The 14,095-nt window shown below is 41.8% G+C and overlaps 1 protein-coding gene across 1 annotated transcript in view; it reads right to left on the bottom strand.

Moving 5' to 3' along the window:
• Nucleotides 1-12,730, bottom strand: part of LOC116973324 (ectonucleotide pyrophosphatase/phosphodiesterase family member 3-like) — a 74,075-nt gene extending 61,345 nt beyond the window's left edge. Inside the window, exons 1-3 of the mRNA XM_033021282.1 lie at nt 12,652-12,730; nt 12,518-12,579; nt 2,875-2,962 (exon numbers count right to left, since the gene is read on the bottom strand). Coding sequence (XP_032877173.1) covers nt 2,875-2,962; nt 12,518-12,571 — 142 coding nt within the window. The 5' untranslated portion in view covers nt 12,572-12,579; nt 12,652-12,730. The remainder of the gene's footprint in view (nt 1-2,874; nt 2,963-12,517; nt 12,580-12,651) is intronic.
• Nucleotides 12,731-14,095: the final 1,365 nt, after the last annotated feature.

The raw sequence follows: 14,095 nt of genomic DNA, 5'->3' as shown, positions 1-14,095 counted from the left end.
CCTCGGTCTTACTGTGTGTGGGAGAGGGGGAGAAAGAGACGTACACTCACAGAGGCAGAGTCTCTCAGCCTGTGTAAGAGGGAGGGAGAGAGAGAGAGAGGCACACACAAGGTGGATGTGAAATCTCACCTGCCTGTTTCAGTGACAGACACCCGCCGTCAGTAAATGAAGACACCCCCATCTGTCTCCCCCTCCTCTCCCTCGACTCCCCCACCTTTCTCTCCCAACTCCAGTCCCGTCCCGACCCCCTGGGAAATTGAATAGAGCAACAGTCAACTGCTGCCTGTGCGCTGATATGACAATAAAGGCTACTTTACTTTACTGAGTTAAAGAGTTCCCACGGTAGACTGTAAAACTGGGACCCTGGTTCTGGACTCCCCCAACACCGGAACCCTTCTTCAGACAGCCTAATCGGAATTGAGTCTGAAGATGTGTCTCGTCCCGAAACATCAGCTTTTTTTCTCCAGAGATGCTGCTTGACTCGCTGAGTTACTCCAGCTTTTTGTGTCTGTCTTCGGTTTAAACCAGCATGTACAGTTCACTCCTTACACGGGTCTCTGTACAACATTGATTGGTGGCGTTCCGGACCCCTGGACCCGAGGACTCCGACCTGTATCTCTCAAAGAAGTACATGTGAAAAATTTCTCACGGACCATAAAAATGCGTAACCTTTCAGTAAAGTCCCTTTTAAAGTCCCTTTTAAAGATTATAGTTATTTTCTTGAATCTCATTAACATAACTCATGAATAAGTTGATGTCCATATGCGGATGCAAATCTTTATTTTTATTTATTTTTTAAATTCAATCCCACATAAGATAATTTTTACTCACCTTCTGTTCCCTCTGTCCAGCTTCCGGGTTCACCGTTCGCAGGAGTTCCCACGGTACCCGCAAGAGTTATTACGGATATCGCACTGGCCACTACGTTCATATAATGTTGCAATACTCAACCACAAGTGTACAAGTCAATCTTGGAGAAATTCAAACTTTCTTGAATTTTCTCCCGAGTGACCAAGTTACACGATGACCTGCCGTTAGCGCTACGGTGGTCCACGAATGCCGCACTGTTATCGCACGAGGTTCCCACGATGTTAAACTCCGGTTAACTCTTGCGTCAAGTCGCCCCGTGAAAAGGCCGCTTTAGGACAGGGGAACACTTTCCGCTCCCTTCTCTCCCTTCCACTCTTTCTTCTTTCTTTCTTTCTCTTTCTTTCTTCTTCCTCTTTCTCGTGGTTTGTATAAGAAGTATGCTGATGAGGTGCAGGTGGGCCAATCTGATGTCAGTTGATTGGATCCAGTTGTAAATTAGTTACGACTACCTCATATTCTACATGCGTAGCTTCCAACCCAAAGGTATGAATGCTAAATTCTCAGATTTTAGATAATTGCAACTCTCATTCTTCTCCCCTACCCTTTCTCCCCCCCCCCCCCCACCCCTTTTCCCCCCGTGCCCTACCTGGAATCACACCTATTTCTCCCCTCCTCCACCCCTCCACATAATCCTTCCTCTAGCTTCACAAATCACAATTCTTGAATCCTTTTGTCTCACACCTTCTGTCTTTTCATCTCTTGCCTTTGCCCAACTATCTGCTTATCAAAAACTCCCCTCAACTATATCTGCCCTTTTACTTATCATGGTTAATCCTCCAGATTTTCTTCCCACCCCACAAACTGTCTGAAGAAGGGTCCCAATCTGAAACATCACCTATCCATGTTCTTCTTGATCCGCTGAGTTACTCCAACACTTTATGTCTTTTTTTGTAAACAGGCATCTGCAATTTCTTGTTTCTACTTCAACCAATGCTGTCATTATGCATCTGCAATGGATATACTGTATTGGTGAGATTGGTAGATTTATTCTTTATGTTGGTTTACTTACCACATTCTGTAACAGCCTGACAGCCTTAACATTCAGGACTCAGGCCAACTTGGTCATTGGTGCTGCTGCCAAAACACTCAGTAATATGAATTCTCACATCAAGAATCCATTCTCTTTCGTTGCAGGTCCTTTACAACTTGTTCTCTATGAAGAGGCTCTGATTCATCAATCAAGGTGGGTGGCCAGGAAAGGAAGGTTCTCTGGTAAGTATTTGACCTGATACCGTAAGACTTCAAGATGTCCAGTATCAAAATTAAAGACAACTGGGAGAACTTCTCATTTCTGGTGAGCAGGACCAGGATCACAATGAGAAGACCGTGACATTGACTGATTGGATGTGATTTATTGAGTCATGCTATTTCTTGGCTAGTTTATGGTTTAACTTTCTCAATTAAGATGCTGCTCCCCAGTTGTTTGAACAAAATTGACTGGGTTGGGAGTCAATTTACCATCTTCAAATCCAGTGCCTAGTCCTATGTTGGATGGTCTGACCCATTTTATTCTTCTCATATTTAAAAGTAGGGGTCGATGCAACTGAATGGCTTGGTTGATAATTTTTTAGGGCATTTAAGGGTTAACTACATGGCTATAAGTCAAGAGTCGCACATCGTTCCAGTCAAACAAGAACATCCGATTTTCTTGATGAACAAGGTTCAATTGGGCCAGTCCAGTGAGTGGGTGTATGCCCAAAATAGCACAGGGCAGCTTGGTGTCCCTCCTCTCCCCCACCCCCTTACCTTTCCTCCTCACATCCAAGGCATGCTCTTATGCTGCTGTCCTATGCTTGCTATGGAGAGAGTGAGAGCTGACTTTCTTCCCAGTGCTAATTGCTGCAATTATTTTTGTTACGGGCAACTAAATTAGGCACGAGTGCTTCACGCAGCATCCTTTTAATACGCCATCAAATAGTATATTGCAAATCAAATCATTAAATAAATCTAGTCAATCACTAATTTAACGATGAATTGTGTAGGAAATGTATAAATTAAAATTACCTTTCTCTTGCACAGGTGATGACTTACGTTTCAGACCCAAACCTAGTCCAAGTCCAAGAGATACAACAATTAAGCAGACAACCAGCACCTGCAAAGAAAATGTCATCACCTCTTTAGCTGAATAAGACTACTCAAAGTGTAGTGCACTAATAAAACATGATAATAAGCCATAACAGTTTTTTTCTGCAAAACATTGTCATCTAATTTGAAAGTTAAAAATATCTCATTGAAGATATTCTTCGAAATAATCTTGCCAAAAGATAATATTCTTGAAATAGCCATGCCTGATCAAAACATACTGCCTTCACACTTAAATCATGGGTACGAAGTATAAGCACATTTTTTGCAGGAAATGCACTGTCTGCCATATATTAATAATCAAACTAAAGACGCAGAACCAAACGTTTGGAAGAACACAATGGTTCAAGCAGCATCTGTAGGGCAAAGGGATGGTCAGCAATTGGGGTTGAGACCCTACATTAGAGGGTGGATATCAAGTGTGAAGAGGTGAGAAAGATGGGTTAGACAGGGGCCAATAGGTGATAAGCGATAGGTGAAACAAGATGAAGAGGAGTTGATGAGTGGATGGAGGCAGATGGGAGAGGTGGAGGAGGGAATTTTGAGCAAGGCCTGGTGAGTCATTGACGTTGACAGATAAGAAAAAAGAATGGGACAGGTGAACGCAGATAGGGGGAAGGTAGAGTGCAAGATAAGGGAGGGATGATGGGTAGATGGAACAAGATGTGGGAGAGGTTAGGAAAAGTAAGCTAAGGAAGAAGAAACCCAGGTGGATAGGTCTGTGGGTAATGGGAGAAGGAACCAGACTGGGGAGGGTGATGAATCTACGCAAGGTTGGAGGGGGAGGGGGTGAGGGTGGAAGAGAAAGGTTAACAAATGGAGAGAGAACCTAGGTGGAAAAACATGAGTTTGAAATGAACGTGCAGGGTTGGGGGAGGTGGGGTGTATAGTCTTCTCAATGCCTGAAGAAAACATTCTGTTACTTTAACCTACCTACAAGGGAATAATTATTCCTGCTGCAACTTATGTTTAACCTGAGGTATTCGGCATCAAACCAATAAAGGATAAATATTTCCCCAAACCAATGCCGCAGCCCAACGTCAGTGCCTGTCCCAAGCCCATCCACAAAACAGTTGGACAGGTATGTGGATATGAGTGGTTTAGAGGGATAGGGGGGCAAACAAGGGCAACTGGGACCATCTCTACCACGCTGCACAAAGTACTCACTCATCTGGAAAACAAAAATACCTACGCCAGAATCTTGTACATTGACCAGCTCAGCTTTTAATACCATCATCCCACGGAGACTTGTGGAGAAACTAACCCTGCTGGGCCTCAACACCACCCTGTGTCACTGGATCTTGGACTTTCTGATAGAGAGACCGCAGTCAGTCCGTGTTGGCAAGAACACTTCAGGCTCGATCACGCTGAGCACCGGCTCCCCTCAAGGCTGTGTGCTCAGCCTGCTGTTGTTCAAACTACTCACACATGACTGTGATGCCAGATTCAGGGACAATAAGATCATAAAATTCACGGATGACACAACAGTGGTGGGATTCATCAGCGGAGATGACGAATCAATGTACAGGGAGGAAGTAAAACAACTAGTGGACTGGAGCGGCAACAACAATCTAGCATTAAATGTCGACAAAACAAAGGAGATGGTTATCGACTTCAGGAGGGCGCAGCCAAAACACACCCCCCTCAACATCAATGGCACCACAGTGGAAAGAGTGGAGAGCATAAAGTTCCTCGGAGTGCAAATTACAGACAGTCTCACCTGGTCCAGGAACAACACTGGGATTGTCAAACGGGCCCATCAGCGACTGCACTTCCTGTGGAAACTCAAACAGGCCTCACTCTCTACCAACATCCTCAGGACTTTCTACAGGGGCACGGTGGAGTCTGTGCTCACGTACTGCATAAATACGTGGTACTCCACCTGCAACTGCTCGGACAGGAAAGCTCTGCAGAGGGTAGTGAAGGGAGCAGAGAGGATCATTGGCGTCTCCCTACCCTCGGTACAAGAACTGTTCCAGAGCCGCTGTCTGAAAAAAGCTCTAAGAATAGCTAAGGACAAACTGCACCCCCTCCACATACACCTGGATCTCCTGCCATCAGGCAAGAGATATCGAAGCATCAAAGCCCGGACTACAAGACTGCTAAACAGCTTCCTGCCACAGGCTGTGAGGCTGCTAAACAGTCACTCTGTACTCATAGTCACCTGATTCTGTGGCTTTGCACTGACATTTTAATAACTCTGGCACTGGCCACTCAAATCAGCTGCCCTGGACATTTTAATGGTTGGTTTTACTGTATTTTAATGTTGCTGTTTTACCTGCTTTTAACTATTTATACTGTTTCATCAGGGACTGGATTGTTTTTATTGTTATTATGTGTGAAATGTTTTAAGTTTCATGTGCGATGCTCCGGTATTCCCTGGGAAACGTCTTCTCATTTTGCATTGTACAACTGTTGCTTTGCAAGATGACAATAAAGGTTGATTGATTGATTGATTGATTGATTGATTGATTGATTGATTGACTAGCTTAGACAAAGCATCTTGTTGGCATGGACAAATTCTGCTGAAGGGTCTGTTTCTGTGCTGCATCTCTCAATGAATCTATAGCAATATTGACAATGCCTTCAATCTTTCCACCATGACCACACTCTAATCCCCTAACAAGAAGTACAGTTCACTTCAATCGCCTTCATACCCAATTACCCAACAAACTTTAGTTTAGTTTAGAAATACAGTGCGGAAACGGGCCCTTCAGCCCACTGAGTCTGCACCGACCAACGATCCCCACACATTAACACTATCCTACACTAGGAACAATTTTTACATTTATACCAAGCCAATTAACCTACAAACCTGTACGTCTTTGGAGCGTGGGAGGAAACCAAAGATCTCTGAGAAAATCCACGCAGGTCATGGGGAGAACACACAAGCTCTGTACAAATAAGCACCCGTAGACAAGATCGAACCCGGGTCTCTGGCGTTGTAAGGCAGCAACTCTACTGCTGCGCCACCATGCCACCCTGTAAAACTCTTCAAGACACATTCATTACTCCTTCAAGATACATTCATTACACAAGAATTACTTGGAACATTCAGTACTGCAACTACTGCACGCCACACGAAAGAAGAAGTAGGGTAGGTCGACACAAAATGCTGGCGTAACTCAGCGGGAGTGGCAGCATCTCTGGTGAGAATGAATGGGTGACGTTTCAGGTCAAGACCTTCCTTCAGACAGAAGGGTCTCAACCCTAAACGTCACCCATTTCTTCTCTCCAGAGATGCTGCCAGTTCCACTGAGTTACTCCAGCATTTCAAGATTCAAGATTGGTTTATTGTCATATACTATAAGATACAGTGAAATTTGAGTTACCGTATGGCCACACCAAGTGAAAAGCAGTAAGACATACAACCACATAAAATAAAATGTACACAAACATCCACCACAGCAGGTCCCCACATTCCTCACTGTGATGGAAGGCAATAAAGTCCAATCTCTCCCTCTTCTCCGCGGTCGGGGCTGTCGAACCGCAATCGGCGATCTGATGCCCTCGGTGATGGAACTCCCTCATCAGGATTGTTGAAACTCACCAAGGCTTGGAACCCCAACTCAGTCTCTAACTAGGGACCACGATGTTTCAACCAGGTACCAAGATTTAAAGTCCACAGGGCCACGGGTGGAGCTCTCCACAGTCGATCCCCGGCATTTTGTGTCTCTTCGATTTAAACCAGCATCTGCAGTTCTTTCCTACACAATGATGGGGTAGGTCTTTGTTGGTTTTGAAAATTTGAAAGGACTAATTGTAATTGTTTTTAAAAGTCCCTTATATCAGTATCAGTTATTTATTATCAGTATTAATAATAAATTATCATTATCAGTGGTATTATGCTCGGGTTCTGTTCCCTTTCAGTAAATTACATTTTTATTCCTGGGGTATATCGCCCTTTTTCTATCAGCTCTTCGTTTTATGGATGAGAATTAATTCTTCAATTCATCAGTGATGTCCCAAACCTTGTCTGCTCCCCACTTCCTGACAGTAATCACTCAAACCTGCATTCATATCTTCACTGATCTAAGGATGTAGCTGGTCTCTGCATTTCATCTCCCCAAGGCCCCCGGGACATGCTGACAGATATGGTGGTGCTCTGCATCACCTTTTTTGTTTGTTATCTCTCACATGACCATCTCCAACAATGTGTCCAATGACACATTCTGCTTGTTAAAGAGCAGGCTCATTGATTACAGTAGCCAGCTGTTTTTAAATTAACCTTTTCCAAGAAGGTTTAAGATTTTCAGATTCAACATCTACTATCTCATATCACTTCTTCCCCACTACTTCTTACTACATCTACTTGGGCCAAAATGTGGGAAAATATGACTAACTTAGATGGGGCACCTTGTTCAGCATGGATGAGTTGGCTGAAGGGCAGTTCCATGCTGTATAACCCTATGATTATGACTCTATACCATTGGAATGTCCACTGTCTCTGTTAAATGTGGCAGCTATGGCAAACATAAGGCCATTAAAAAGTAAAAAGCACGGCCATATGGCTCCTAGAGCTTGCACTGTGATTCAGTAAGGCTGATCTAATCTTGGCATAAATTCCTATTTCCTGTCTGTTCACCGTAACCTTAACCACCGCAATTTCCCCATTGACCAAAAATCTGTTCATCTCATCTATGTAGATACAATGTTTTCGTTTTGGCAGCTGTCAAGGATGCAAAATGCAGATTCTTGACCCTCTGAAAGAAGAAATTCTGCTTTCTTGCCTTGGATAGATAGAGAGATGTGACATTAAAACAGGCCCTTTGGGCCACCAAGTCCACGCTAACCATCAGGCACCCATTTACACTAATCATTCTGTTCATATTGTAATCAGTTATCCCCAGATTAAGTTATCAAAAGCCTGAACATCCCATTTCTTTGGTTCCCTTCATCTACTCCACCAGCCCTATTCTCAAAGAACAAGTAGATTAGTCAAACATGATTTATCTTCCATAAGTCCATATTGACTTTGTTCGTTCATACAGTATTATCATCTACACACAAGGGGGAATTTACAGTAGCCAATTAACCTACCAATCCGCACGCCTTTGGGATATGGTGGGAAACCTGAGCACCTGGATGAAACCCATGCAGTCACAGGGAGAACATGCAAACTCCACGCAGACACCACCTGAAGTCAAAATTGAATCCAGGTCTCTTGCACTGTGAAGAATCCTTTGATTCCTTTCATGTGCAGAAATTTGTCAACCTCTGTTTTGAATTAAATCAAATTACTTGTCTTTCACAGATTTCTGGGTTTGAGAAAAATCAAAGATTCGCCACCTTTTAAGAAAATAAATTTCCCCTCATTTCAATTCTAAATAGCCTGCCTTTTACTTTGAGACTCTGACCCTGTTCAGCCAGGCAAAATATTCTCCTCGCATCTATCCTGTCAAGCCCTCTCAGAACTGTGTATATTTTAATGTAGTAATTCCTCTCAATGCTAGAGAACAGGTACATGACCTATTCAATCATTCCTGCTGTAACAGAGCGGTCATCTAGGAACCAGTCTGGTGAATCTTTGCACTTTCTCTACATTAATTAAACCTTTCTGAAATACGAGACCAAAACCGGATCGAATATTCCAAACGTGCTTTTGCTAAAGTCCTGTAAAATTGCAGTATGACATCTTTACTCTTGCAATGAGGACCAACATACCATATCCCTCCCTAAGTGCTTGCTTCATTTGCATGTCAGCGTTCAGAGATGTGTACATTTCCCAATCTCTCACCATTTAAGAATCAGCAGCATTTCTGTTATTTTTCCATCAAAATGGATAACCTTTCATTTTTCCACATTGTACTCCATCTGCCACATTGTTGCCCCTCATTCAAGTATATACAGTATTCCCTTGAAGCTTCATTGTGTCCTCATCATAACACACATCTTCACTCAGTTTCATCTCATCAACAAACTATTTATTTATTTATTTTATTATTTATTTACTATGAAATATCATGTATGTCCCCTTCTAAATCATTGAGATAGATCATGAATAGTTGGCGTCCAAGTACCGATCTCTGTCGTCTTTGGAGTCTGGTAATGAGGGAAGGACCCATTTATTACGCCTTTATTCTCCATTTGTTAACTAACTCTCAATCCACGCTAATATATGGCCCTCAAATCCATGCAATCTCATCTTGCTCGGCATCCTCCTGTGCAGGACGTTATCAAAAGCCAGAGTATCCCATTTCTTTGGTTCCCTTCATCTACTCCACCAGCCCCATTCTCAAAGAACAAGTAGATTAGTCAAACATGATTTATCTTCCATAAGTTCGTATTGACTTTGTTCGTTCATACAGTATTATCATTGTCTAAATGCCTTCACATCACATCCTTATATATTCCAGCATTCGAGTGTCAAATTAATGTCAAATTAATAGGTTTATTATTACCTTTCCCCTCATACATGTTTCGAAAAGATTTCCTTTAATTCCCATTGTGGTTTGTCAAAACTCTGCACCTTCCGATTATGAGAACGTCTTTATCCCAGATACTTCCCCAGTGCACCTTCGCTGAACTTCCTCCAGTGCAAGTTTATCATGGAGACCAAAACTGCATGCAGCACTCCAGGTTTAATCTGACCAACTCTTTGTATAGATGTGGTGAGATTTTCCTTCTGTTATACTCCAATCCCCTTACACTAAATATTAGCATTACATTAACCCTCCTATACCTGCAGGCTATATTTCTGTGTTTTGTGTACAAGGACACCTAGATCTCACCATACAATAGCATACTGTACCCTTTTTCCATGAAAAAAATATTCTGTTTTTTTTAATCAATAAATTTAGTCTCATGTTTCACCGTATCCCTTTGCAAAGTATGCGTGTCCTCTTCGGAGCTTTTGTTCTCACCTATCTTTGCATCATCAGCAAATATGACTACAGTGCATGCAGTCCTCATCTAAGTCATTAATATATGGAATGTAACTAGTTGTGGCCCAATATTGAACACAGTGGCACGCCATGGATTGGCACGCCCACAGAGAATTTTGACCCCATCAGTTCTCATCTTCAGTGTCCTATCATTTTTATCCTTGGCTCTATATTTTAACCCTATATTCTCTTGAACACAAGAATGTTTCACCTCCATCTGGTTTCAGTACAATTGCTCTTCACGTTTTTATCTGTGCTTTTGCTTTCTCATTCCAGTCTCAACTACTGCAATGTTTGTCTGGCCAACTATCTGTCTACTCAGCGCCTACATTCAACCAAATGTCCAGTTTAAAATCTATACCAGATTATTGCTGGTCCATTAATTACTCTATTGCTTCTCAGCCACCAATGGTAACAAGTCTATCAAATGTCCAGAATTTAAGCATCATCCTTGTGTTCATGGCCACAACTCCACCTATCTCTGTACATATATATATTGAATGCATGAGCTTATAGATGCACAACAGAGGGCTACCCATCCCTTTTGCCTGCTCTGCCATTTAATAAAATCATGGCTGAACAGATTGTAACTTAATTCAACAGAACGATCTGCTCATAGTGACCTTTAATCCCCTTGCTTATCAAGAATCTATTCACCTAGAGTCGTACAGAGACAAGGGGTGGCACAATCATGCTGTGGTAGAGTTGCTGCCTGTCAGCACCGGAGACCCAAGTTTGCACCTGTCTATGGGTGCTATCTGTACAAAGTTGTACGTTTTTTTCCCATGGTAGGACAATCGAGACCGTAAGGTGAGGGAAAGATTTAATAAGAATCTGAGGGGCAACTTTTTAACACATATGGAATATATATATGGTGGATATATATAATGAGCTGGCAGAGCAAGTAGTTGAGGCAGACACAATAACAACATTTAAGACATTTGGACAGGTAGAAGTATAGAAAGGATTTAGAGGGATATGGGCCAAATGTTGGCAAATGCACTAGCTTGGATGGGACGTCTTGGTCGGCATGGATGAAATGGGCTAAACGGCCTGTTTCCATGCTATATGATTCTATGACTCAAATAAGATGCCAAAAATACCGACTTCCAAATAAAACAAGGCTTTGGGAGCTGAAGGTATTCCTACTTAAGTCAGTCACAAAATGCTGCAGTAACTTAGTGGGATAGGCAGCATCTGAGCTGGTGGGGACCCTTGAAAAGTTATCCATTCCTTCTCTCCAGAGATGCTGCCTGTCCTGCTGAATTGCTCCAGCATTTTGTGGCTATTGTCGGTATAAACCAGCATCTGCAGTTCCTTCCTACACATACCTACTTAGGTCAGTGATGATATACTTAATGATCAGGACCTCAAATTTGGTACAAACCACGTCCACCGGATAGTATCACCATTCCAACATGCTTCTGAGGTGACTCACTTTTGGCCGTTCAAATAAATAAATCATTGATTACATAAGAATGGTCTTGTATTCCTACAGTGGAGGCAAAACCCCAGATTTTTAAGCTCCAGAGTGGATTTGAATCTGCACCTTACTGACTCAGAGACAACTGAGTCATGGCTGAAACAGATAGCAACATTGGCCTTTATCACAGACTTAAAATGACAGCAATGGAAACATTCCACACTGGATTAAAAAATATTCTGTAGCCTTTCTAATCACTAATACAAACACAGATCTCCTTTCTTTAGCCAGTTACCATATATAAGAAATTGACATATGTTATTTTTTTTTTTTTAATGTTTGAATGCTATGTTTGAAAAATTATTCATGACAATGGTTGCGACCTATGCCATTATGAAACTATTTCACAGTGAAATGAATAAAAATTCACCAACATTTATAGTATGAAGTCAGTTTTATCAGTGGTTAGAGATGCTACATACTGATTCAACACAATTTAAACAATTTAATTTAACTTAAAATAAGTTGACCAAATTTAGTTTGAAAATAAAATGTAGCATAACCTGTTTTTCAAGTCAAGTCAAGTCAAGTCGTATTCGTAATTTGTTATTTGATTCAGTACCTGTGAATCAATAACATGCTGAAAATCTGAAAGGTCTATTATCTGAAACATAAACTCTATTTCTCTTTCCACAGATACTTCCTAACCTACTGAGAGTTTCCAACATATTTAGTTTATGTGTTTTTTCCATTGTTTATTCCATTAAAATGGTGAATTGTATTAAAAAATATATTTACATGTAAAATCTTTCAGCTATACCAAATTTATTCATAATTTTATCACTGTCTCTACAGGTAAACTTCAGACTTTAGATATACAGCAAAGAAAGAGGCCGGTCGGCCCACCGAGTCCGCGCTGACCAACGATCACCCCGTATACTAGCACTAGCCAACACACTGGGGAAAATGCACAATTTTACCAAAGCCAATTAACCTACGAAACCTGTATGTCTTTGGGATGTGGGAGAAAACCCATGCGGTCACAAGGAGAATGTACAATCTCCGTAAAGCCAGCACCCGTAATCAGGATTGAACCCGAGTCTGTTGCGCTGTAATGCCGCAACTCTACTGCTGCGTCAATGTGCCACCAAAAGGGAGATCCAAATGTACAAATATGTTAAAAAGTTACTAAAATAATTTCAAATAAAATAAGTATAGGGCATAGCTGTAACAAAATTCTTGATAATAAATTACTTACCACACATAGTATTTTGTACTTTTTTACTTCCTTATTTTCCGATGAGTGTGTCATTTCTGAATCTGTTTCTCAGGTGGAAACACAAATTGTCAAACCAGTGAAAATTAATTCTCTCTGCTAAGCACAAAATATACCTGATTTCAGAGTTGAAATTTCGAAACAGATGAATCTTCTATTCTCATCTGCTTCCTGATACCATACTCTGATGGTTATGGGAGTAGTTCCATTATGCAGATTAATAAATATGATATGCTGCTACTGCATTAAAGAGTCAGCGTCAGCATACAACGTCTTGGAAACAATCCACGTTTGTTCACCCTCAAATTCACGTATTATTCTGGTAAACCACCTTTGCACCCTCCATATTCTTCCTGTAAAGACGTACAAACTTCCAAATGAGGCCAAAACTAAATTTCAATAAAGCTGCATCATAGTTCCACATCTCTACACTCAATGCTTCGACCAATGAAGGCAAGCATACCATATGCATTCTTTAGTTCATAGGTTCATTTGTCATAATAGCGGAAATAGGCCATTCAGCCCATCGAGTCTACTCTGCCATTCAATCATGGCTGATCTATCTTTCCTTCTCAATCCCACTCTCCTGCCTTCTCCCCATAACACTTGATACCCTAACCAATCAAGTATCTTCAATCTCCACCTTAAAAATACACAATATCAGCCTCCACAGCCGGCTGTGGCAACAAATTCCACAGATTAACCACCCACTGACTAAATAAATTCCTCCTCGTTTTTATAAAGGTTCTGAGGCTATGTCCTCTGGTTCAAGACTCTCCTGCTAATGGAAACATCGTCTTCACACCCACACTATTCAGACCTTTCACTATTTGATAAGTTTCAATGAGGTTCCCCCTCATTCTTCAAAACTCCAGTGAGTGCAGGTTCAGTCTCATCAAACTCTCAAAATATGTTATCCCAGTCATCCCCAAGATCATTCTTATAAACCTCCTCTGGACCCTCTGCAATGCTAGCACATCCTTCCTTGGAAATGTGGCCCAAAACTGCAAACAATACTCCAGATGCAGTCTGACCAGTGCCTTATAGAGCCTCAACATTACATCCCTGTTTTATATTTCAGTCCACTCGAAAAAGATAATATCATTCCATTTGCCTTCCTTTCTACCTATTCAACTTGCAAATTAACGTTTTGGGAATCGTGCACCAGCACTCACAAGTCTCTTAGCACCTCCGATTTCTGAATCCTTTCCCCGTTTAGAAAATAGTCCATGCCTTTTTCCTACTCTCATAATGCATGACTGCACATTTTGCTACATTGTATTTTGTCAGCCACTTCTCTACCCACTCTCCCCTATCCAAGTCCTTCTGCAAAGTCCCTGCTTTCATTGCATTATCTGCCCCTCCACCTAACCGTATCATCCGCATACTTGGCCACAAATCCTTCAATCCCCTTATCCAAATCACTGATATACAATCTGAAGAGTAGCGACTCCAGCACCGACCCCTGTGGAACTCCGCTAGTCACTGGCAGCCAAACCGAAAAAGCCCCCTTTATTCCCACTCTTTGCCTTCTGCCATTCAGCCAACCTGCCATCCATG

The sequence above is a fragment of the Amblyraja radiata genome, chromosome 5 (assembly GCF_010909765.2).
Source record: "Amblyraja radiata isolate CabotCenter1 chromosome 5, sAmbRad1.1.pri, whole genome shotgun sequence".
In the NCBI taxonomy this organism is placed as follows: domain Eukaryota; kingdom Metazoa; phylum Chordata; class Chondrichthyes; order Rajiformes; family Rajidae; genus Amblyraja; species Amblyraja radiata.
This window is presented reverse-complemented; position numbering and strand designations above follow the sequence as displayed.